Here is a 22876-nt window from a genome sequence, read left to right as displayed (position 1 = left end):
ATCACCACCATGGCCTTTAGAGATGCAGTTGTGATCCCAAGACAGATTAAGTTTCTTTGTATCACAATGTTTTTGTATATTTTTTTCTTTTCAAAATACTCACATATCCTGTCTTCAATTGATCAGTCAATATTTATCAGATATCTATTATGTCTGTGAATAAAACTCAAAAATAGACAATATATATTCCAAACAATCTAGACAAAAACACCTTTGTCAACTAGATCAAAGGTCATCATTTGAAAACAGGGAGGAAATGAAGAAAAGGGAAGAGTAGATAATAAATTTTAAATTGTTATTCAACGATTCATTCATCTAACACAGACAAGGTGCTTGTAATGTATGAGGAGATGTGTTAGGTGCCACAGGAGACATAAAAATGAACTGAGACAGAAAGAAGACAATCATTTTGCAGGTCCTATCCATTCTCCTGTGATTAAATCCTCCTATTCTTGATTCAGACAGATGCTGGGCTTTAATCCTGCCTCTACTCTGTGACCTTCAGCAAGTTACCTAACATCACTAAGCCTCAACCTCTCCATCTGCAGAATGGAGCTAATAATAATATTATTAGCTTGTGTATTAGGTTGTTGTAGGGCTTAAATAAATGATGCACACAAATCATTTTAACACAATACCTTTTATAAAAATAGCTAACAGATATTAATGCCTATCATTACTACTATTACCGTACTTCGGTTAATCACTTTCCTTCCTTCCTCTTCATACCTATGGCTACCATCCTAATCAGTCTATTTTACTACTTAAATTAAAAAAAATGTTTAACCACCAAGCCAGTCATGAAGAACAATGAGCTCTGCCTAGTGTATAACATTCTGTTGTATTTTTACTCATACTCATTCCTCTGACCAGCATTCCTCTGACTTGATCCAACTGGGTAAAAATTCAGTCCATCTCTCATGATCCTGTCAAATACCTTCACAAAGCCTTCCCTACTCTTCTACAAGAAATAGCTTTACTTTCCTGAGTTTCCTTTGAGCTTCTGGCAATCACTACTTCCCCCCCATAAACCATCTTTATGCTGTACACTAAGACTTACAGTTTCAGTTCCCAGTTAGAAGAATGATGAGGGTGTATAAAAGGTTTGCATTTTTTCCTCTGGAAAATAATCATTGCCTAAGACTATGAGCATCACTTTGTTCCCTGAGTGAAGAGCAAATCACAGAATCTGCTCCACAAAATTCTAAAAATGTCATAATACTGAATTGGATCACTGAAAAATATCTATACTGTAAAAACAAAAGATAGAAACAAGAAGTTTGAATTTGGTATCAAGACATACATAATGTTCTAAGAATTTTAAAAAGATTATATACTTGCTTTCTTACTTTTCTTTCCTACTGCCCAGTTGCCGAGCTGTATATTGATCCCCATAGTCAAGTAGCACCAGTTGTCGAGAAAAGACATTCACTTTGTTGCCTATAAATAAATCTTCCAAGTGAAGGTCTTCATATTTGGTCCGCTTTAAAAAGGTGCGATGATTCTTTACATCATGCTGGAATCAAAAACAATACAATGAAACAAATAATTATCAGTAGGTAATGTTAACCTTATTATAAAACTAGAAATAGTTATTAATTTTGCTCTATTAAACATAAGTTACATTCTGTTTCATTTTTGCTATAAGTACAAATCATAATTTCTTTCATAACTTATGTATTTCCTAGTCTACTCTAGTAATAACATAAAAATTACAAATTTTATACTTTAAAAAACACTGGATAGAAAGATTTATTTCCAAATCACTGCAGCAAATTAGTGCCTATGAAATCCCAGAAAAATTCCAAATTTCTGCTTTCTTGACAACACAAAATCCCAATACCAAATAGGTCCACCTGCAAAAGGAGTCCTCAACAAAGGGACACAAAGAAACAAGCATGACTCTTTTAACTCAGTCTTCTTCAATTTGACTTTTTGTAGCGATAACAGCATTCAACAATGGTGACATATTTATGAGCATGATAATCTTTATCTATAGCCACTTATTGACTATCACTTAATCCAAAGCATAAGTAATCCCACTTCAGTTTTCTAACCAAAAAAATAATTTCTATTAAAAGTAAAGACACAAGGTATCTTCTTGTATTGGAATTATAATACCAAAATGTTTAAAATTCCCAAAATGAAAAGAATGTATTTTTACAAGCAACTATAAAAAAGGCAATCCTATTCCTCTCTGGATCCCACCTTCACTCCGTTTGCCAACTTTAAAGCAAAAAAAGGCTCATTTACCATTTCAACAGATCCATCCCCTGGGTAAAATAAAAGCTCATAACGTCGAAATAGTGAAGCATTTGGATCATACCACTCTGCAATGAAAACGAATCTTTCACTATGATTCTGTAAAGAAGGATAGAAGAATTTTAACACTAACATATAAAATATAAGCACTCTTGTAAAAATCATACAAATTGAAAGAAAGAATTACCAAATATTTGCAATGAAGAAATTTATTATTACTTATTGTATTGAATAATTCTGCTTTTCAACAGTATGCCAGTTATCAACATACCCTCATACATATTTCCTTCTAATTTCTTATTAAACACCCTTAGATATCTCAAAGATGACTTATGAACTGCTTAATACTTCACAGCCATCCAATCATCCTGGATAAATTGATATTTTTTTTAGAACATGAGCTCCTGATCTGACTACTGTGATAATTCAGTCCTTCTGAAAGCAAGTTTACATATAAGCAGATAATCAATAAACTAGTATGAGAAAAAAAAGAAAAGAAAATTAGTATGAGAAAAAAATTCTGAGTGGCTAGCTCTCAATTACATTTAGAACATAACTGTACTACATTTAAGACTCCAGCAGTATTAGAATATTGTTGTCATTCAAATTATAGTAAGCATCTTTACTCTCCTTAGTAATTTCACATGATAGTATTTTTTTATAGAAACAGTGAGAGAATGTGTTAGTCTAGGTCCCCGGAGAAGCAGACACGATGCCAAGACAGGATTAAACATGCAAAAATTCTATTCTGTAAGAGAAATTCTGTACAGGAAATTCCTACAAGAGAAAATAGGGAGGGATCCAGGGAAGGCTGACAGACCACAATACAAATCTGACACTGAGTGAAGAAGAGAGTGAAGGAAGACTGGGTGGAATCCTTCCGGACTGCTCTACAGACTAAGGAAGGTTCAGCAAGACCACTACTACCAAATGTAAAATAGCTAGCTAGTAGGAAGCAGCCACAAGGCACAGGGAGATCAGCTTGGTGCTTTGTGACCACTTACAGGGGTCGGATAGGGAGGGTGGGAGGGAGGGAGACGCAAGAGGGAGGAGATATGGGGAGATACATATATGTATAGCTGATTCACTTTGTTATAAAGCAGAAACTAACACACCATTGTAAAGCAATTACACTCTAATAAAGATGTTAAAAAAAAAAAAAAAAAGACCACTGGGCGGTGCGCAAGCCAGTTAGCCCTCAGAGAGTTCTCTGACTTCCAGGGACAGGCCTGCTTTAGTATCCCTGCTCCTCTCAGTCACGGGCTGGGAGCAGCCCTTGGGAAGCATGTCCTAAGCACAAAAGCAGCAGTAGATTCCACAGCACAGGAGCTGAGGCCCTTTGATCACTTCAGCTCCCTCTAGTTGAAGATCTGTGAGGTGCATACAATGAAAACGTTAAGTCGAAGAATGGCCCTCTTTCCTTGACTATTAGGCAGGATTTCCCATCATATGTTATTAATATCTTAGCCCCCAAAGGTCCTACATCATAATAGGCAAATGAGGACATAAAGAAGAAAGGAATCTAAGGGTTTTGTAGCTAATTCTGGATTTAGCATCTGATTCTCTGGTTATAGTATATAGACGGGTTCCTTTTATGTTAATAATTCACTTATAAATTCTAATAGTACTATGTCTAGTTATATTTATGATTGTACTCATAAGCTATAATTGAGATAGCTTTTAAGACACTATTTTATTTTTCCCACAATCATCCAAAAGACACATTTAAATGTTTATTAGTCAAGAGAAAACAAAGGTAAGAGACATACTATAACAAGACTTTCTTCATTCATTATTTTTCATATTGATCCCTATAAATACAGCTTTTATTATTTTTTAATATAGATTTTTAAAATTTAGGTTTCACTGTGCATTCTAGTATTATACTCTCCTTTTAATATAAAATTTAAATATTAGTGGTTTATTAAAATTTTTACTATCTATATTAAAATATTCATTCACTCAAAAAGATCATTGAAATATTGCCTTCACTAAAATAAAATTATGAAATGGAAGAAATGATGAGACATCTAACTGAAGGTAAAAGGGCAAAGAAAGTGATGCAAATGAAAAACCAATGAAACTTGGCACTTCCATTTATCCAGGCAGCCTTAACCACAAAAGCTGCCAATCACACTCTTTAACTCTGAGGCAGGTAGTAGAATTTTTCATGATTCATCATCCAGAAAACAGTTTTAATACAAAGAAAACAAACTGAGGAAGTACTGTTTCTGGCTGACGACGTAGCTTAGAGCAAATCAATGCTACTTTCCAAGAACAACTCGGAAAGTGTGATGTTAAAAAAATATACCTGTTTGATGACGTTGGAGAGCATCTAAGGCAGCCAGATTTGATGATCTAAGATTCAGAAAGACAGGACGTTCACTGAGGTGAGCACAGCATTCTTTATACTGCTTTTACCTGAGGACCTGTGCTGAGACTTAAGTCAAGCTGGACAAGAGACTGAGAATCCCAAGAAGCTGGCAGGGGAAGGCTGCTAAGAGGCAGAGAAGCTAGCAGAGCTTTTGACAGTGTCATGGAGGTAAGTAGACAAACACTGGAATTTGGGCCTACCAATGCAGACAAGACTTGAGGGGCAAAGATCCGGAAGAAAAGGAAACCACAGAGAAGTGAGCTCAAAGCTGTGTTTGTTCAATGGAGCTTTCAGTAGCATCACAGTGCTGGAGGGAGGAAAATGAGAGTTCAAACCCACCAAAAAGGAGACCACTGATAAACTATCTAGCCTTTCTGTTGTGACTCCTGGAGCATTACACTCCAGGAGCATAGGCAAACTAAAGGTAAACAGATCCTTACAAAATTTGAAACAAGTTTTGTGTTCACTCAATGTTCAATTATGATAAGTGATGTTTCCTCCATTCCATCCCCCTGCATCTCCAGAGATGGAAATATGGCTTTTCATACACAATGTCAAGCTTTCAAAGACAAACTACCAGATATACCAAAAAAAGAAGACCAAGAGCAAAAAAACAGACAATAGAAAGAAATCCATGAATACCCTAGTTATTATCTGAAAAGTTTTCAAAATAACAATGATAGGCATGAAAAATATATGTCAAGATTAATAATTTCACCAGAGAGCCAGAATCTATTTTTTAATCAATCAGAAATTCAAGAATGAAAAGTAATTGCCAACACAGCATTCTATAACTAGCAAAATTACGCTTCAAGAGGTGAAGGTGAAATAAAGATATTTTTAGACAAGCAAAAACAGAAAATTTATTGCCAATGCACCTGCATTAAAAGAAATTCTAAAGGAAGTTCTGAAGGAAAAAAGAAAATGATTCAAGATGATTCAAGGAACAGAAGGACTGAAAAACAATGGAAATGTAAATATGTGGGTAAATCTAAATAAATAATGCATATACAAAATAACAATAATGTCTTGTGGGATATAAAATAAGTAGAATTTGAATTCAGATCAATAAGAATATAAAGGGTGTGAGGGGAAGACAATATTCTTCAAATTATGTGAAGCAAAAAAAGTATCTCCTACATCAGTTGCTCGACCTTTTCTCAAATTCCAATGAGCATCAGTGAGGAGAATGTCTCTGAAGCTAATAGGCACGCAAACTGGAGACATTTTGTTCAATTTTTCACCCTCTGTTCTGTTAGAATGAGCTTTCTTCATCTCCTAGTGCTCAGACAACAGGAAAACAATTATCAAAGTGTTTAATAAATTAGTGCCATTCAAACTTTAAGAAATTAATGATAACCATTAAGCATGACAATAATAATTTTTAGAGTAGCTACTCAGTAGCAGGTTCTTTACATACATTATCTCATTTCATTCTCACAACAGACAATGTAGGTTGACAGAAATAGGGATACTATTTCATGGACAAGGATAGTAAAGCTCAGAAAATTTGAACACTGGTCCAAGGTTACAAAGCAAAGAAATGAGTAAGTCAGCCCTCAAACTTTGGTTCTTCAGACTTTGCAAAGCACATGTTTTGTCCCACTAAACAGCACTACTTACATAAAATGATGCAAAAGTCAGTGTTAAAGAAAGCATTCAGTGGGCCTAAACTAATGATGAACTTATTTATTTAACTACTCCTCTATGTAAAGTTAAATAATTCTAGACAGGGTCAATTTTGTAACCTTTAACAAACATGTAGGAGAAAGGGTATGGATTATTACAAAATAGGATAAGGAAATCAGGTTACTCCCTGTGACATCAAACATACTTAACAAAATATCTCTTTTCAATAATATCCCAATTTCAGAATCTTAAGAAATCAAGAGTCAGTGAGGTCTGTTCTTATAAAATACCAAAAACACCTTAAATATAAAACTATATTTTAAAACCTATATAACACCCGTATGGAAAGCCAAGAGACCCAGAAGAGCTAAAGCAGTCTTGAAAAAGAAGAACAAAGTTGGAGACCTCACATTTTCTATTTTCAAAACACTGCAAAGCTACTGTAATCAAGACAGTGTAATACTGGCATAGAATAGATATACATTAATCTAATAGAAGGGAGTCCAGAAATAAGCTCATACGTATATGATCAACTGATTTTCATCAAGGGCAGCAAGACCATTCAATGGGGAAAGAACAGTCTTTCCATAAACAGTACTGGGACCACTGGATATCCATAGGCCAAAAAATACATGAAACTGTATCCCTACCTCACACTTTATACAAAAATTAACTCAAATGGATCATAGACCTAAACACCAAGAGCTAAGCTAGAAAAACTGCTAGAAGAAAACATTTGTGACTTTGGGTTAGTAAATGATTTCTTAGACAAGAAACCAAAAGCACAAGTGACCAAAAAATGAAACAAAACAACAACAGCAAAAACATAGATAATTTGGACTCCAAATGATACCATCAAGGGAGCAAAGTGACAACCCACAGAACTGGAGAAAATATTTACAAATCATATATCTGATAAGGGAGGGTCTAGTATCCAGAATGTATTAAGAACTCTAACAACTCAACAATGAAAGACAACCCAGTTACAAAATGGGCAAAGGATCTGAGTAGACATTTTTCCAAAGAAGATATAAGAAGATATACAAATAGCCATTAAACCTATGAAAAGATGCTCAATACCAGTAGCTCTTAGGGAAATGGAAATTAAAACCACAATGAGATAATACTTCACACACACTAGAATGGCTATAATAAAAAAGACAGGCAATAATAAATGTTGGTGAGGATGCAGAGAAAATGGAGCTCTCATATGTTGCTGGTAGATGTAAAATGATGCAGCTACTTTGGAAAACAGTTTGACAGTTCCTCAAAATGTTAAACATAGAGTACATATGACCCAGCAATTCCACTCCTAGATATATACCCAAGAGAAGTGAAAATATAGTATATACCCATATAAAAACTTGTACATGAATTTTCATAACAGCTTTATTCATTGAAAATATACTATACACCCATACAAAAACTTGTACATGAATGTTCATAGCAGCACTATTTATTATAGTCAAAAAAGTGGAAGTGACCCAAATGTCCATCAATTGATGAATGGATAAATTGTGGTATGTCCATAAAATGGAATATTATTTGGCAATAAAAAGGAATGGAGTACTGACTCATGCTACAATATGGATGAATCTTGAAAACATTATGCTAAATAAATGAAACCAGTTACAAAAGATCACATATTCCATTTATATGATTTCACTTATATGAAATGTTCAGAACAGACAAATCTAGAGACAAAAAGTAGGTTAGTGGTTGCCAGGGTTTTCAGGGAGGGAGGGATGAGAATGACTACTAATGAGTATGGTATTACTCTTTTGCGGTAATGAAAATGTTCTAAAATTGTTTGTAATGATAAGTATGCTAAAACCCACTGAATTGTACACCTTAATTGGTGAATATTATGGCACATGAGTTATATTTCAATAAAGCTGTTTTAAAGTAAAGTAAAATAAAATACCATCAGTTTATGATACCAAACAAAATTTTACAAAGCAGATGTTATTTAGGAAATTACAGAAAGTATATACACACACACACACACATATATATATACATATATATATATTGTGTTGCCAATAACTTCCTGCTTTGAAACCATTTTCACTGTGAATACTATATTCTAACGTAGTCATGACCTCTAAGAAAAAACAATAAAAACAATTACTTTTTTTATTGTAAAAAAAGAAAAAAAGTAAATAGATACCAGAGGTCACACTTTTGAGGGGAAAGAATAGAGTTGTGTTAACTTTTAAAATTCCATCAGAAACCAAACAACCTAATGCGATGTCGAAAGGAGAGTTTGCAACACTACAGATCAGTTCAATAAATCTGATAAATAATTGTCACACAGAAAAAGATACAATAACTATGTCCACAAGATTTCAAAAATGCTTAAGCTCTTGGGTCTGACCTCTTGAAGTTTTGGCATAGAGTTTCACAACAGCACCTACACACAAAGAAAAAATATTTCATAATCTCTCAAACAATTAGCCCATTCCTTCATCTATAACTGTGATTTACCTCAATGAGATTGTTAAAAAACTATATATGAATAATAACAGAATTTCTATTTAATAGAAGAAAGTAACTCTCAAGCAAGTATTGTTTCCTCTATGAAAAAAGGTTTATCATGCCACGTAAAAATTGTATTCAAACTTGATTTAACCTTAACCTTTGCAGTAGAAACTTTAGTTATTTCCTAGAGTCAAAAGATGTCTAGAGATATAACAGTGGTACATCTGAACTTGGCAGAAAACAATGGTACATCTGAACATCTCATTCAGGCTGGCCTTTCAACTAGTTGCCTCACTACACACACACACACACACACACACACACACACACACACACACACACACACACACACACACACGAGCACATATTCACATCCACACACCTAACCCAAAGTTACCTGAGAAATTTTAAGAATTTTATTTTCAGCTAAGTTGAGGCAAATCTAGCAAAGAACTCCATTCCTTTTTTTTTTTCAGTGATCTCAAAGCTGAATATCATCGTGTTCAAACCCTTCATTTTATGGATAAAGAAACTGAGGCAAGCAAATATAAATAACTCGCATAAAGTCACAGAGCTAGTTAACGACTGAGTTAAAACTTGAAACTCCACTTGCTATGACTCAGATCTTTCCATAATACTGGGCTTCCAGGGCCAACTCAAGAGGGAGAAACTAACACTTTAGTCACACATAGGGACACCTCCAGTTTTCTGCCAGATCTTCGGATGAGAATGTCACTGCCTGGATGATCACCGGGACAACAGAGATTTCCATTTCTGTCAGAAATACCATTATGCAGAACATTTAAAGATTATGCTCTAGCAAAATGAGACTTTTTCTTAAAGAAGCTAAATCATTTTCCTTCTTCTGAACATTTCAAATATAATTTATACATAATAAAACATTCAAGCACACTTTGTTCCAATTTTGTAAATAATCACCAATGTGCCATCTCATTTTTTTAATATTATAAGCAGATAGCCACACTATAAGGTTCAAAACACACTACTCCCAACATATGAAACCTTGGCATATTGAATATTTTAAGCCGAAGGAGTTTGAGAGAACAACAGAAGCAGGAAGGTCACTTTGACCTTTACCCAACCCTTCTTCCCTGAAATAGGTCATAAAACCCTCATGTGAGAGCTGCCCTGCCTATACCCTTTGAAAGCAAAGGGACACGGAGGAAACTCCCAACAAACAGCCCTCTCTGAGTTTCCCCTAGTTTACCACCCTTCCCTCCTACTCCTTAACTTACCATATTCCTCCAAGACTGTCCAGTCTTCATCAAACCCAGCATAAAAACACTCAGGTCTGTTTCCTCAGGTCCTCATTTCCTTATGAAGGCTCCCATGTCACGAAAAACTTACATTAAATAAACATGTATGCTTTTCTCCTGTTAATCTGTCTTTGTCAGTTTAAATTTCAGACCCGGGGACCCTACGAGGATTGAGGAATACTTTTTCCTCCCCTAATCACACTATAGTCAAAAAGCTAAGAAGAGAGCCAAAAAAAATGGAAGAGAAGCTTTCATGAGCTGCAGCTTGGGGGCAGCAAGGGGAGAGAGACGTTAAGCAGCAAAAAGCACAGTGGTTCTGCAAGATGGCAAAGAGTAAGAAACAACATGCCAGTGGTTATGTAAACAATAACCAAACCCGAGGCAGAGTGGGGAAACTGTAATCAGAGTATTATTAATCCTAAACAAAAGTGGTTCCATTCCTTTTGCTACATCAGCACAGAGAAACCTAATGAGCATTCATTTTCATGGCCCCAGAACTTGAGGGATGATGACCCAAATTCTTATTATTCAACATAATACCGTAGTATCGGTAGGGAACAGTGTTCTGGAAGGACACTCAGGAATGTGACAAGCCAGTGATGATGACTTTAGGGGTTCACTGCACACACTCAACTCTCTCACAGTGCATGAGGGGGTCGGGGGACTGGAGAGGGCCCTTTTCAATTTACACCTTTCTGCCCTGGTTGACCCTGTTTGGTGCTTGTGTTACTTTTATTATTTGAGGTCAAGAGGGGTTAAATTGTTTGCTAATTTATAGTTTTCTTTAGAGTTTAATTTCAAATTATATTGAAGACCTGAAGCCAGTTTTTTTTTTTCTCTTTAATTAGGTAAGGACTAATTAAACACCCAGCAAAGATACTACTTGTCAGTAGATCCTCCCTCATATCATATATCATCTAGAACTCTTGGAGTTCTCTTCCACCAACTACACTATAAAATCAGAATGTAAATACAAAAATCAAACAAAACAAACAAATAATCAAAGAGTATAACATGAGTGTTAAGGAAATACACTAAGATATAAACAGTTAAATTTGGGTGGCAGCATTCTGTAGTTTTTTTCCCACCTTTATATTGTTATTGTCTGTGTTCTCCCAATGTAAATTTGTTTATAAAATCATAAAAATCATAAAAACAGCCCTTTAAAACTCAGTGTAAACAATTACATATCAGATATATGATACAAAAAGAATGGGAAAATTAACATTAAAAGCTAAGATTTATTTTTCTCCTACTTCTTTGTATTTTCTAAACTTTATATAGTCAGTACAAAAAATAAATTTCCCTATAAAAAAATCTTCATTTTAAAGTGTTTTACGTGGTAGAACTTTTGGTGAGCAATTAGATATATCGTGTTTTTTAATTTTATATGAAACTTACTCTTCCCCTCCCCTTATAAAACAGATAGTTAGAAAGATAGATTGGAGTTGGGGGAGGGATGCTTTGAAGCAAAATGCATTCTCAAGTAGAGGTGGAATGCAGAGAAAGTAGCAGAGAGCAAATCCTCAACACAAAAGCAGAGAGGAGAATATCCTTTTGCATTATACAGAAAGAGGTAAATCCACTGAGAACAAATCTGAAACCATGGTTTCAGAACGAAGAAAAAGGAAAGTCATTCAGATTTTTAAAAGAAAATGTTATTAGTTTTATACAGGCCTCTTAATACAAAGCACAGTCGTATGTGGGAGTTTCTATATATTCTATAAAAATTTGGGTTTGACTTTCAGTTAATGTAAGCATTAGCCAAAATAAAAACAGGTGGTGTGTCTGGAGCACGGTCCTGGAGCTCTCAGTCTCCTCATTTGGAGAATGAGAAAAATCACACCGATTACAAACAGTTGTAAAAATTAATGTGAGCACATTTGTAAAAGGGTCTGATACACAGCGTAGAAAACTGAAAAGGTCTCCTGTTAGAACCAAAAGGCACTGGCTAACAGTAAACAGTAAACAAAACAGTAAACAAAACAATGAATTTTTAACATTGTCAATAAATCAGAATGATTAATGATCAGAAGCAAATCAGCAAAATTAAAGATCAGAATTTCAGGGTGAAATGATGACTTTCTAATCTCAGAGCATCTCCAACATCTCCAGCTCTTACAGGATTTAAAATTAGAGCTTAGATTTTAGAGCATTCACTTGAAGGGCTGTATGATAGTGTGTTCAATCTCATGTCTACAGTTCAAACCATGTCTACAGTGTATTTCAGTATTCTCTGAATAAAATGCTTACAACTGTCAAAGTGACTTGCTTCAACCTATTTATATCTCTACATACAATCTTACCATTATTTAAGTATAGGCCTCACTACTTACATGATGAAAAGGATGAGGCAAAGCTATCACACCTTTATACATCATCTGATTTCCATCCACCAATTCGTGTATTCAACAGATTGACCACTTACCATGTTCTAGGTACTATGCTAGGTACTAGGATACATCAAGACATGACAATGATGATTAGAAACAAACATCGCCCTTGCCTTCATAGACCTTATAATCTAGCACGGAGAATAGCCAGTCAAACAATCACACAAATTCTTTTTTTTGACCAAAAAAATAAAAAATAGAAAAATAAAAAACTATTGTGTTGCATTACTCTTATTTATTTCTAAAAACTTAGAACTCCTGGCTCTGAATTCACTGTTCTACTATATCACAACTGACTCAGTTAAGTAGGTCATTTAATTTTTCTCTCATCTTACTCAAAACCCATTTTACACTGGTTATATAACTAGTCATCAGAATGTGCTGTAAAGCACTTTACAACCTTTATTTTTAATTTCCCTTTGATGGTATGCATTTTTAAATGTCGAAAAACCTTAGATTGTTTTTCCAAATTTATTTTGTAATGCCTTCTAAAAAAGAAAAATGTCATTTTAAAATGTAGCATGTGAAAATTGCTGTCCATTCAAATGACATTCTGGTATGAATCATCTCCCAGTTCAGTCATTTTTTTTTTTTTTTTTAAATAGTAGGCTTATACCACGTACAGGCTGATTACTTAGGTAAGTTTCTTCCATTCATTTTGAAAACATTTTTCCTTCTTTCAATTCCTTTTTGAAAAATAGGTGATAACCGATAGAAATAATAATGTTCGTTAGTAAAACAGGTAAATTTAAAACCATATGTACGTTGATTAAAGCATGATAATGAATGAACTTGCAGATAATGCTAGAAGAAAGGACGGGATTAATACAGATGAGGTAGCCACACCCCGACCCTTGCTATTACCTGAAGGTGTTCCACCACCAAATTCAGGGATTCAAGCATTCTCTTCACTGCCCATATCCTCCTGTCCTTACAGTTAGTTTGTTCAACTTCTCCCTCTTTTATATCATCAGGTTTTCCAGCGCAGCAGCCCTTTCACACATCCCCAACCCCCCAGCCTCTTTCCTTCACTTCCTTCCCTATCCATCGCAGATTCCTTGACTTGTCAATCATGCTCTTAACAATTCTTTTCATTGCACCATTTGGCCAGGACCCAACACTAGATGAAGTTAACCACTGTGCTTTCTCTGTGCTTGCAGTGGAGTTTATAGCTTTGCACTTTACATTTAGGTCTGTAATCCACTTTGAGTTAACTTTTGTGAAGAGTATAAGTTCTATGTCTAGTCATTCATTTTGGGTAATATATATGCAAAAAGGAAAGCCCAGCCCTACATGGATCACGTGAAACTAACAATCTTTCACATGTGCGTATGCTTTTAAAAATATCCCTTAAAAAAAAAAAATTAAAAAAAAAATAAATAAAAATATCCCTTAGTTCAAGAGTAAGTTTATTAAGCTTGTGCCACCAAGTATAATTGTACCTTGGCCTCATACACTTCAATATTACTGGTCAGAAAGAGCCATTCCAGAAATTTCATCATTTGCAGCAACATGGATGGACCTAGAGATTATCATACTAAGTGAAGTCAGACAAACAAAGACAAATATTATATGATATCACCTATCTGTGGAATCTAAAAAATAATGAAAATGAACCTATTTGCAAAATAGACTCACAGATAAAGAAAACAAACTTATGGTTACCAAACGAGAAAGGGTTGGGGGAGGGATAAATTAGGAGTAGGAGATTAACAGATACTACTACATATAAAATAGATAAGCAACAAGGATTTACTGTGTAACACAGGGAACAATACTCAATATCTTGTAATAACCTATAATGAAAAATAATTTGAAAAAAATATATGTATATATTCTTTGCTGTACACCTGAAACTAACACAGTATTGTTATTGTGAATTAACTATACTTCAATTAAAAAAAAAAAGAACCATTCCATTTCTGATGACTCTATAGTAATCAATCAACAAATACTGATTGGACCTGGCATTATCAGTATTTGGCAATGCATGTGCCAAATTGAGCCTGCTGCCGCTACTATTGCTTCTCTCATTTGCTGGTAGCCTATAGCAAATGACATGGCTCTGAGCTGTGCTGCTTGAAAAGAAAATCCAGGAAACTACAAAGAATTTTCTTTTGGGGTCAGATGGGGAATACTTCAGGATAGCTAAGAACACGGGCTATAGAGTCAGACAGACCTGGGGTGGGTGACATGGACAAGATAGGAGAGAGCCTCTCTGAGCCTCAGTTTCCCCACCTATAAAATGGGAATAGTAATAGTACTTTCCTCCTAGGGTAGCTGTGGGGATTAGATGACTTAGTGTATATAAAGCACTAGGATTTCTGTTGCCTAAGTCTCATAGCAGTGACGGTGGCTTGTAGGGCCACATGTGACTTTCGAGCTGCACTGCACACATTCATCTCCCTTACTGGCCTTTTTCTGATATACAAGAAGGGCCTCTTTTGATTCGTGATGCTGCAGCCTGCACTGCAGCAAATCCTAGTAAGTAGTTCTTTAAAGGTCTTTGCAGAAAAAATCAGTAGGAAGGAAAAAAGAATTTGTGGCAAACAGAAAACCACAAATGTGACTAAAATTGTATTTATTATGAAAAGTATAGCTACTGAACATATATAGTTATTTCTGTAAGTAATTTTTTATAAAGGACATGTAGTAAGCCAGAGTCAGTACAAATTTTTGCCCTTTAGGGAGCTCAAAGTTATGGGTCTGTTTTTACCAGTACAAAATTGAGCAACAATTTTCTTTCTAAATTTTATGACATCATCTATTACACATTAATGATTAGTATTATAATTCAAACTTCTCAAAGGAAAAGCATCACTGGAAAAAAATCACAGATTACATTAATCAACACGAAATTACTGCTGCAAATTGTAGATGTGAAAACTTAAACCATGTGCTTTGGCTCGGCATGGAAACACAGAAATGTTATGGAAAATAATAACAAAGCACTTACATTCTATAGCTAATATAATATTTAAAGTCATATTGGACATTATACTTATAAACAACTTATATGTTCAAAAGAGCAGGTATCATATCTTACCATTTAACTACTCTAAGATGCAAAATTAATTATGTGACTAGTTTCCAGGACCAAGAAGAAATCTGAGAAGCTATGTGAATGTTTATGAAATAGGAGTAAAATCTGAAGAATCTGCCTCCAGGTCCACAAAGCAAAGCAGAAATGTTCTATATTTTATTTAAAAGAGAGAAATATGTACTTATAAGAAAGCATGTCAGTCCAAGGCTTCTCTGGTATCTAAAATAAAACACAGGAAATAATTTTCAAATAAATTATCTAAATCTTCATTTAATGGCTCAACAGTGAAATAAAATGTCTACTTAAGGTAACTTTTCAAGTAAATTTTTATTCCTGATAGCAATAAGCCTGGGAGAAAGGCAGGAAAAATTGAAAATCATACTCATTATCTAATCCCACATCAATTATAAATACAGAAGAAACAAAATAAAATATTAATATGGCTAGAAATGTACCCCCATACGTAAGTACTTGGGGTAAAGGATGAGTTCATGGGTGTATATGCGTTTGTGTACATGTTAAGTGAAGATGAATTATTTCTGAATAATACATGATAATAGCAAAAAATTATCTTTATTTCTTTTTACAAATAAACTACAAGGTTTCTGAAGAGGAGTTTTGATTATAAATTGCTCCATTGTAATAGACTCCCTTAACAAGTCCTCTATTCTTCCAGGGACCTTTCATTCTGATAAGGCCTCTAGAGGATATTGGAAAGATAAGGTATCAGCCCAATACATACTGACACAAATGTTACCACCTTTAAAGACTGAACACTTAAAAATGCTTAAAAAGAAAGAAAGAAGAAAAGTAAGGAAGGAAGGCAGAGCCATTATTGTTTTGTTTTGTTTTGTTTTTTTATGGTACCAACTATCATAATCTTGCATAAATCAATGGGATACACTGTTTACATCTGATTGCTGGTACTTGTGACTCTTTTAGTGTTCTCTAAACTGCTACTATTTTAATCAATGTTTACAAATCTTATTTACCTCTCACAACTGTTAGAATCAAATACTGACTCAAGCAGATAGGGAGGGAAAAGGGAGATGAACTAACAGTACATTAGGGGTAGGTAATACACTGTCTAGGTTAATCCTCACCAGAAACTTATCATGGAGGTACTCCCCCAATTTTCACCCATGAGAAAGAGATTCAGAGACATTAAGGTTAATTGTCAAGAGGTTACACAGATCAAACTGCTAGTCAGGGCCAGTGCTGGAATTCAAAGAAAGGTTTGTCTGATGCCAAAAATCAATGCTCATTTCCAGATACCGAAAGAACTGAATCAGGAAAAATATCAAAATGAAGAGTTTTGGGTCAGCCAAAAGAGCAGCAGAGATGAGAGACAGTGAGAAAGGTAGCCTGTCTACAAGGTACATTTGAGCACAAAAGTCGGCTGCAATAATAAATCAGAGGAGATCACTAACAATGAAAAGTGTTTGGCCTCAATCCAAGAAAGAACAGGAAACATTCTACAGTTATAGAAGGACTCTGTCAAGGTTACTGAGGCCCTTCTTACATGTTTCTGGAAACTGCATTTAAGATGTGTTGTAAGAGATTAAAGAAAAGGAGTTACTCAAGGTCAATACAAGACTCCTAGGGAATGAAAATCACTTCATGGAAGAGAAAAAAATAGAAGAGAAAAAACTGCAGTGGCAACAGTAGTATGATGTGGTAGTGTGGATTCAGAAACATAGCAGATGTTTGCCTGGAAATGTCTTTATTTCACCTCCATTATTTTGAAGGGTATCTTTGCTAGTTATACAATTCTATGTAGTAGAACTAACAGTTATTCAGGAATGCATCTTGAAGAACAATACTTTGGATTCTTCTGCCTCAAAACAGTAACTGAGGAGAAGACTATCCCAAGTAACTTCAGTTATTCAAAGAAATGCATCTTTTAAAACTTAATGACAGGGGCTTCCCTGGTGGCGCAGTGGTTGAGGGTCCGCCTGCCAATGCAGGGGACACGGGTTCGTATCCCGGTCCGGGAAGATCCCACATACCGCGGAGCAACTAGGCCCGTGAGCCATGGGGGCTGAGCCTGCACGTCCGGAGCCTGTGCTCCGCAACGGGAGAGGCCACAACAGTGAGAGACCCGCGTACCGAAAAAAAAAAACAAAACTTCATGACAGGGCTTCCCTGGTGGCGCAGTGGTTAAGAGTCCACCTGCCAACGCAGGGAACACGCGTTCGAGCCCTGGTCCGGGAAGATCCCACATGCCGCAGAGCAACTAATCCCGTGCGCCACAACTACTGAGCCTGCGCTCCACAGCCCGCAAGCCACAACTACTGAGGCTGCAGGCCACAACTACTGAAGCCCGTGCACCTAGAGCCCGTGCTCTGCAACAAGAGAAGCCACCACAATGAGAAGCCCACACACCACAACAAAGAGTAGCCCCCGCTCACTGCAACTAGAGAAAGCCCGCATGCAGCAACGAAGACCCAAGGCAGCCAAAAAAAAACACGCAATGACATTATGTACCAATCATCTATTATATGTCTGAAACCAGTACTGTACATCTAGTTTCTGAAATTGTCAAAGGTGAAATTTTTAAATGGCTGCTGCTTGCATATCTTACAACTATAGAATGCAAAGCATCATTGTTAAGAGAGAAATACTAATTGAGAGTCATCAAAGTACAAAGTAGTATATTGGGGCACAGAGGATAGGAGTGGAAAACATTTACAAAGTTGAATGAGTAAGACTGATGAAGGAGCTTAGAATCTAAATGAGAAAAGATGCATAGTTATTAGTTATTTTTTAAAATTACAGAAAGTATATGCAATTTAGGAACAATTATCATATTTTTTTCCATATATTTAAAAACCCATTATAATAGTAGCTTTCAAACTTTTGACTATTACAGTAATAACTTCACATTATGACCCAATATACACATACATGTAAATATGTTACTGATAAATTTCATGCAATATTTATCCTTACTATGCACTATGTACTAAGATATTTTTTCTTTTCTTCATTTTTTTTAATTTATTTAAATTTTTATTTTATATTGGAGAATGGTTGATTAACAACGTTGTGTCAGTTTCAGGTATACAGTAAAGCGATTCAGTTATATATATATATCCATTCTTTTTCAGATTACTAAGATATTTTTTATTCCAGTCTTTTTTTCAAACATCGATAGAGACCCACTAAACTGATTTTATGAGCTATAAATAAAGCCAAAAACCTTTGAAAAACATTGTATTACCACCCACTGCTCCCTTCACATCCTCTTTTTTGCTTTCAGGCTCACCACCCTCAAAAAGAAGAAAAAAAAAAGGATTTTCCCTACCGGAACCAAGCAATATATCAGTCACTAAAATAAATGTGCCTGAATTGCCTGAATTGAAAACAGACAGTACAGAGAGAAACAATTGTATATTCAGAAAGATGGAAGAAATCATTTCTGAGGGGTATTTTAATTCACATTGGCTATTGACCCATCCGTGAGTGAGTGTAGTAGCTTAAAAGGAAGAGGAAATTACAACTCTGTAGTTCAATGAGGTTGTAAGGAAACAGCCTGTCATGCTATTGGGTCAGGACTGAGTGGCACAGTCAAACTGCTTAAAATCCTCATAGAAAGATGAAGCGAAGAAAGAAGCAGTGTTTCTGAAATCAAGTATCTAAAACAGAGTCCAGTGAAACAGCCAATACAACCCTTCACTGGGATTAAGCAATTATATCCTAGCCAGCAAGAACAATCACTTCTACAGAACTAGTTTAATAGCTAAACACCAAGTTAAAAATGTGTACTATTTAAATATTTATTTGTATAAGTTATTTGAACCTATGAGATCATAACTCAATGCCACTTATAAGTTTTTTCTCTTCCAGCAAGCAATGAAGTACTTGGCAAACTTTAAAAACTATATCAAATTTGCTGCAAGCTTTGTTAGCGTATTTCTCATTACATTTTCCCACTTGCCCAAGAACTGAGACTGAACTTTTGCAGCTTCCCTCATTTCCTATGGGATCTCACAATTTAGCTGTCTTCTATAAATCAATATAAGTGTAACAAAATATTCTCATTACTATTTTTAAAAGTACTTTAGCCAACTGTAAGGAACTAGGAAATTTTGGCTGAAGTTTTAAAATACTAGTTCTCCTCATGATTGGACAGCAGTAAGCACCCTCTGTTGCATTTTGGTTTATTACTTAATACAAGGAAATTTTTAATATCTAAGCAATGTAAAACTGTCTATACCTTTCATCTTACTCTAGTCCTTCTACCTTCATCCTCTTTTCTACTCTTCCAAATTTCAAAGTATTTAATTTTGACACAAACTAAACTGTCTTTTATTGAATCCTCTGTTTATTGAGTGAAAGCTATAAAAAAAAAAAAGAAGAAAATCTGTCTCACACAGATTTGCCAAAATAAAAGCCCACCCACTCAGGAAAATGGTGAGCCTTCTAACTAGCTACACTTCTTACCACTGAACTACAGAGTTGTAATTTCCTCTTCCTTTTAAGGAACCACCTATGCAAGGATGGGTCAACAGCCAAGCAAAAACTGTTATTTGAGGAGGGGAAAATCAGAGAACTAGTTCTTACCCATCATCACATCCTAGGAAGAACTGGCTGGCTCCTCCTGGAGGATGAATAAAGATAAGTACAGGTAGACTCTAAAATGGTAAGTAAATAACTGGCCTATTTAGTTTTTCGGGACCAAACCAAAAAAGTATCACACTTCAGTTCTGAATGCTGCTGAAATACACCCTTAAATACTCTGCAGACCTAGATCAATGAGATGTACCATATATCTCCTTATTTACGGTACTTCTCCTAAACTTTTGAAACAGTCTCTCTCTGTTCCTTCAAAATCTTCACATATCTTCTTGTCAAGACACAATGCAAATTCCACCTGCTCGACAAAAATCTCCATGAGCCTCCCAAATGAAAGACATTTTTCAGTACTCTGAAATCCCCTTGCATTTTAGCTGAGCCTTTGGAAGCATATTTATAGTTGTTTATATACACACCTTATGTTTCTACTATAACGTAAGTTCCTGAGGACAAAATGAGGGTATCATTCATTTTTATATCCCCAAAGTGCACATCCCAGGGCCTTCTACAAGTCGGTATTCAGTCAATAACTGGTCAATACTTCAATCTTAGGCTCACATTAAGGACCAGTTCCCAGGACTTCCCTGGTGGTCCAGTGGTTAAGACTCTGCCCTTCCAATGCAGGGGGTGTGCGTTCGATCCCTGGTCGGGGAACTAAGATCCCACATGCCCCACAGTGTGGCCAAAAAAAAAAAAAAAAAAGAACCAGTTCCTACTGAAAACTGTTTACACAACACCTAATTCAACATATCTGAGCAGGTTTTTTACATGACCATTTTATCTGTTGCTGTAAGATTACAAAAAATTAATTGTTTACGTATTCCTATATCTTACTACTTTACTTCTACTTCTTATAAAACGTTACCTTGCATATCTAGTAATTTAGGTTATTACTCATTGCTTGTCACTGATATATTTACAAGTTTTTAAATGTACATCAGTCAAATCATATACATATATTTTTGCACTCAAACAAGCATGAGTTTCATTAATCACTGTACAAACAAAATAGTACTTTCTCAACACCTATGAGGCCCATTCCCTTTCAGTGGCCACTGAGGTATCCACACTTAACCCCTACAAACACGAGTGATGGGGGAGGGGAAGAAGAGATATACCACCAGACAATGTACTTTGCTCCTGCTGTCTGAGTACTACTAAAAAGTTCAACATCAGTTTTTCTGTTTTTAATAATATAAGAAGAGGCCTATAAAATATGTTGACAGTGTAGGTTCCTCTCACATAGAATGATCTCCAGCACACTCTGTACAGACTGAATTGATAGGGGGATAGAATAAGCACCCTTCTAGACTCGGCCCTAGGTCCCGGGTGGGAGAAAGGGGGATATACAGAGGTCAAAATAACAATCCTCATCATCAGGTGCTTTGCAATCATTCTAAATTGCCAATAAAAACAAGTACACGTGAAAAAACAGCAAGAAGGACTTCCCTGGCGGTCCCATAGTTAAGACTTTGCCTTCTAATGCAGAGGGTGTGGGTTCAATCCCAGGTTGGGGAGCTAAGACCCCACATGCCTCACGGCCAAAAAAACCAAAACATAAAACAGAAACAATATTGTAACGAATTCAATAAAGACTTTAAAAATGGTCCACATCAAAAACAACTTAAAAACGAAAAGAAAAAAGACCAGCAAGAAAACAATACAAAAATAATTCAGAGATAGGTTGTGTGACACAAAACTACAGGCGTTTGAAGAAGAGCAGTCTGTCTATATGATCATCATGACAAAAGCCACAAGGGCACAAAGCTGGGAATAAGCATGAGTATTATTGGCAACCTGGGAGGATGCAGCTGTACAAGGACATAAAAGTTCAACAAGTGATATGTTTATATTTTAAAAACAAAATGAAAGTAGTGAATCATTGAGCTAGTGAACAGTCTGAGTAGAGAAATACAATCATGAGGTTAATGTTTCAATTCATCTTAGTAGGGATATGGGCTCTTGAGGGAGGAAGCTTATTGCCAGTATCTAGAAAAATATCTAGCAAAAGTAGGTGCTCAGTAAATGTTTTCCAATATAATGGCTGGATGTATGGATGGACAGATGAGAACATAAAGATTCTAAATCAGGGAGACCAATTAGGAGACAAATCAGATGTCTTAATTCGGGACTATAAGTGGTTACAGGAAGAATGAAGAGAAGTGACGGATACAAGAGACAGATTTAAGTAAGTAGTAATAAGTCAGTGACAGAAAGGGAAGAGATATGGTAATAAGAAATAGAGATTGAGCAAAGATTTTTCAAAGTTTCAAGCCAAAGTGAATGGGAGAATGCAGGAATCTTTTCAAGGTAAAAATAAGATTACATTTAGGCCAATAGATTTTTGAAGTGAAGGCAGAGCTTCTAATTATTACAGTAATCACTTGGAGTTATGAGACCAGAATTTGAGCAAGAGAAAAGAACTAATGACTGAAGAGTCCCCCCAAAAATGTATTAGAATAGATAAAATCTAGCATCTTCATGAAAAATTCCCAGAGGAAAAATATCTTCCTAAACACATCATCATTATCATCATCAACGTAACAATAACATAACTCTAATTTATTATCAGTATTATTATTAGAGCTGCTAACATTTACTGAGCCCTTACTATGTAGCATGCACCATAGTTATTTGCCTATATTATTGCACTTAGTCCTTACAACAACCCTAGGAGGTTGTTATGATTGCACCCATTTTCCAGAATAGGAACCTGGGGCACAGAGTGGTTAAGTAACCACATTTATTAAGTGCCAGAACCAGGACATAAATCGAAGTCTGATAAAAATACCTTTTTCTATACCAAGAGTGTCTAAGTTTCTACACCAAATATTCTCTA

The 22876-nt window shown here is 35.4% G+C and overlaps 1 protein-coding gene across 5 annotated transcripts in view; it reads right to left on the bottom strand.

The window, feature by feature from the left end:
- NME7 (NME/NM23 family member 7) overlaps nt 1-22876 on the bottom strand; it is a 238215-nt gene that overhangs the window by 191716 nt on the left and 23623 nt on the right. For 2 of the 5 annotated variants that reach the window (XM_019952751.3, XM_073804660.1), the window contains exons 1-3: nt 10003-10047; nt 2254-2361; nt 1350-1516 (exon numbers count right to left, since the gene is read on the bottom strand). In XM_019952751.3, the coding sequence (XP_019808310.2) occupies nt 1350-1516; nt 2254-2361; nt 10003-10044 (317 nt within the window). In that variant the 5' untranslated portion in view covers nt 10045-10047. Of the gene's footprint in view, nt 1-1349; nt 1517-2253; nt 2362-4573; nt 4622-10002; nt 10048-15462; nt 15482-22876 lie in introns of those variants that run through there. The other 3 variants (XM_073804666.1, XM_073804663.1, XM_019952750.3) reach the window with 3 other exon arrangements.

This window comes from Tursiops truncatus, chromosome 1 (assembly GCF_011762595.2).
Source record: "Tursiops truncatus isolate mTurTru1 chromosome 1, mTurTru1.mat.Y, whole genome shotgun sequence".
NCBI lineage: Eukaryota > Metazoa > Chordata > Mammalia > Artiodactyla > Delphinidae > Tursiops > Tursiops truncatus.
The sequence above is the reverse complement of the archived record's forward strand: the minus strand, read 5'-3'. Positions and strand labels throughout refer to the sequence as shown.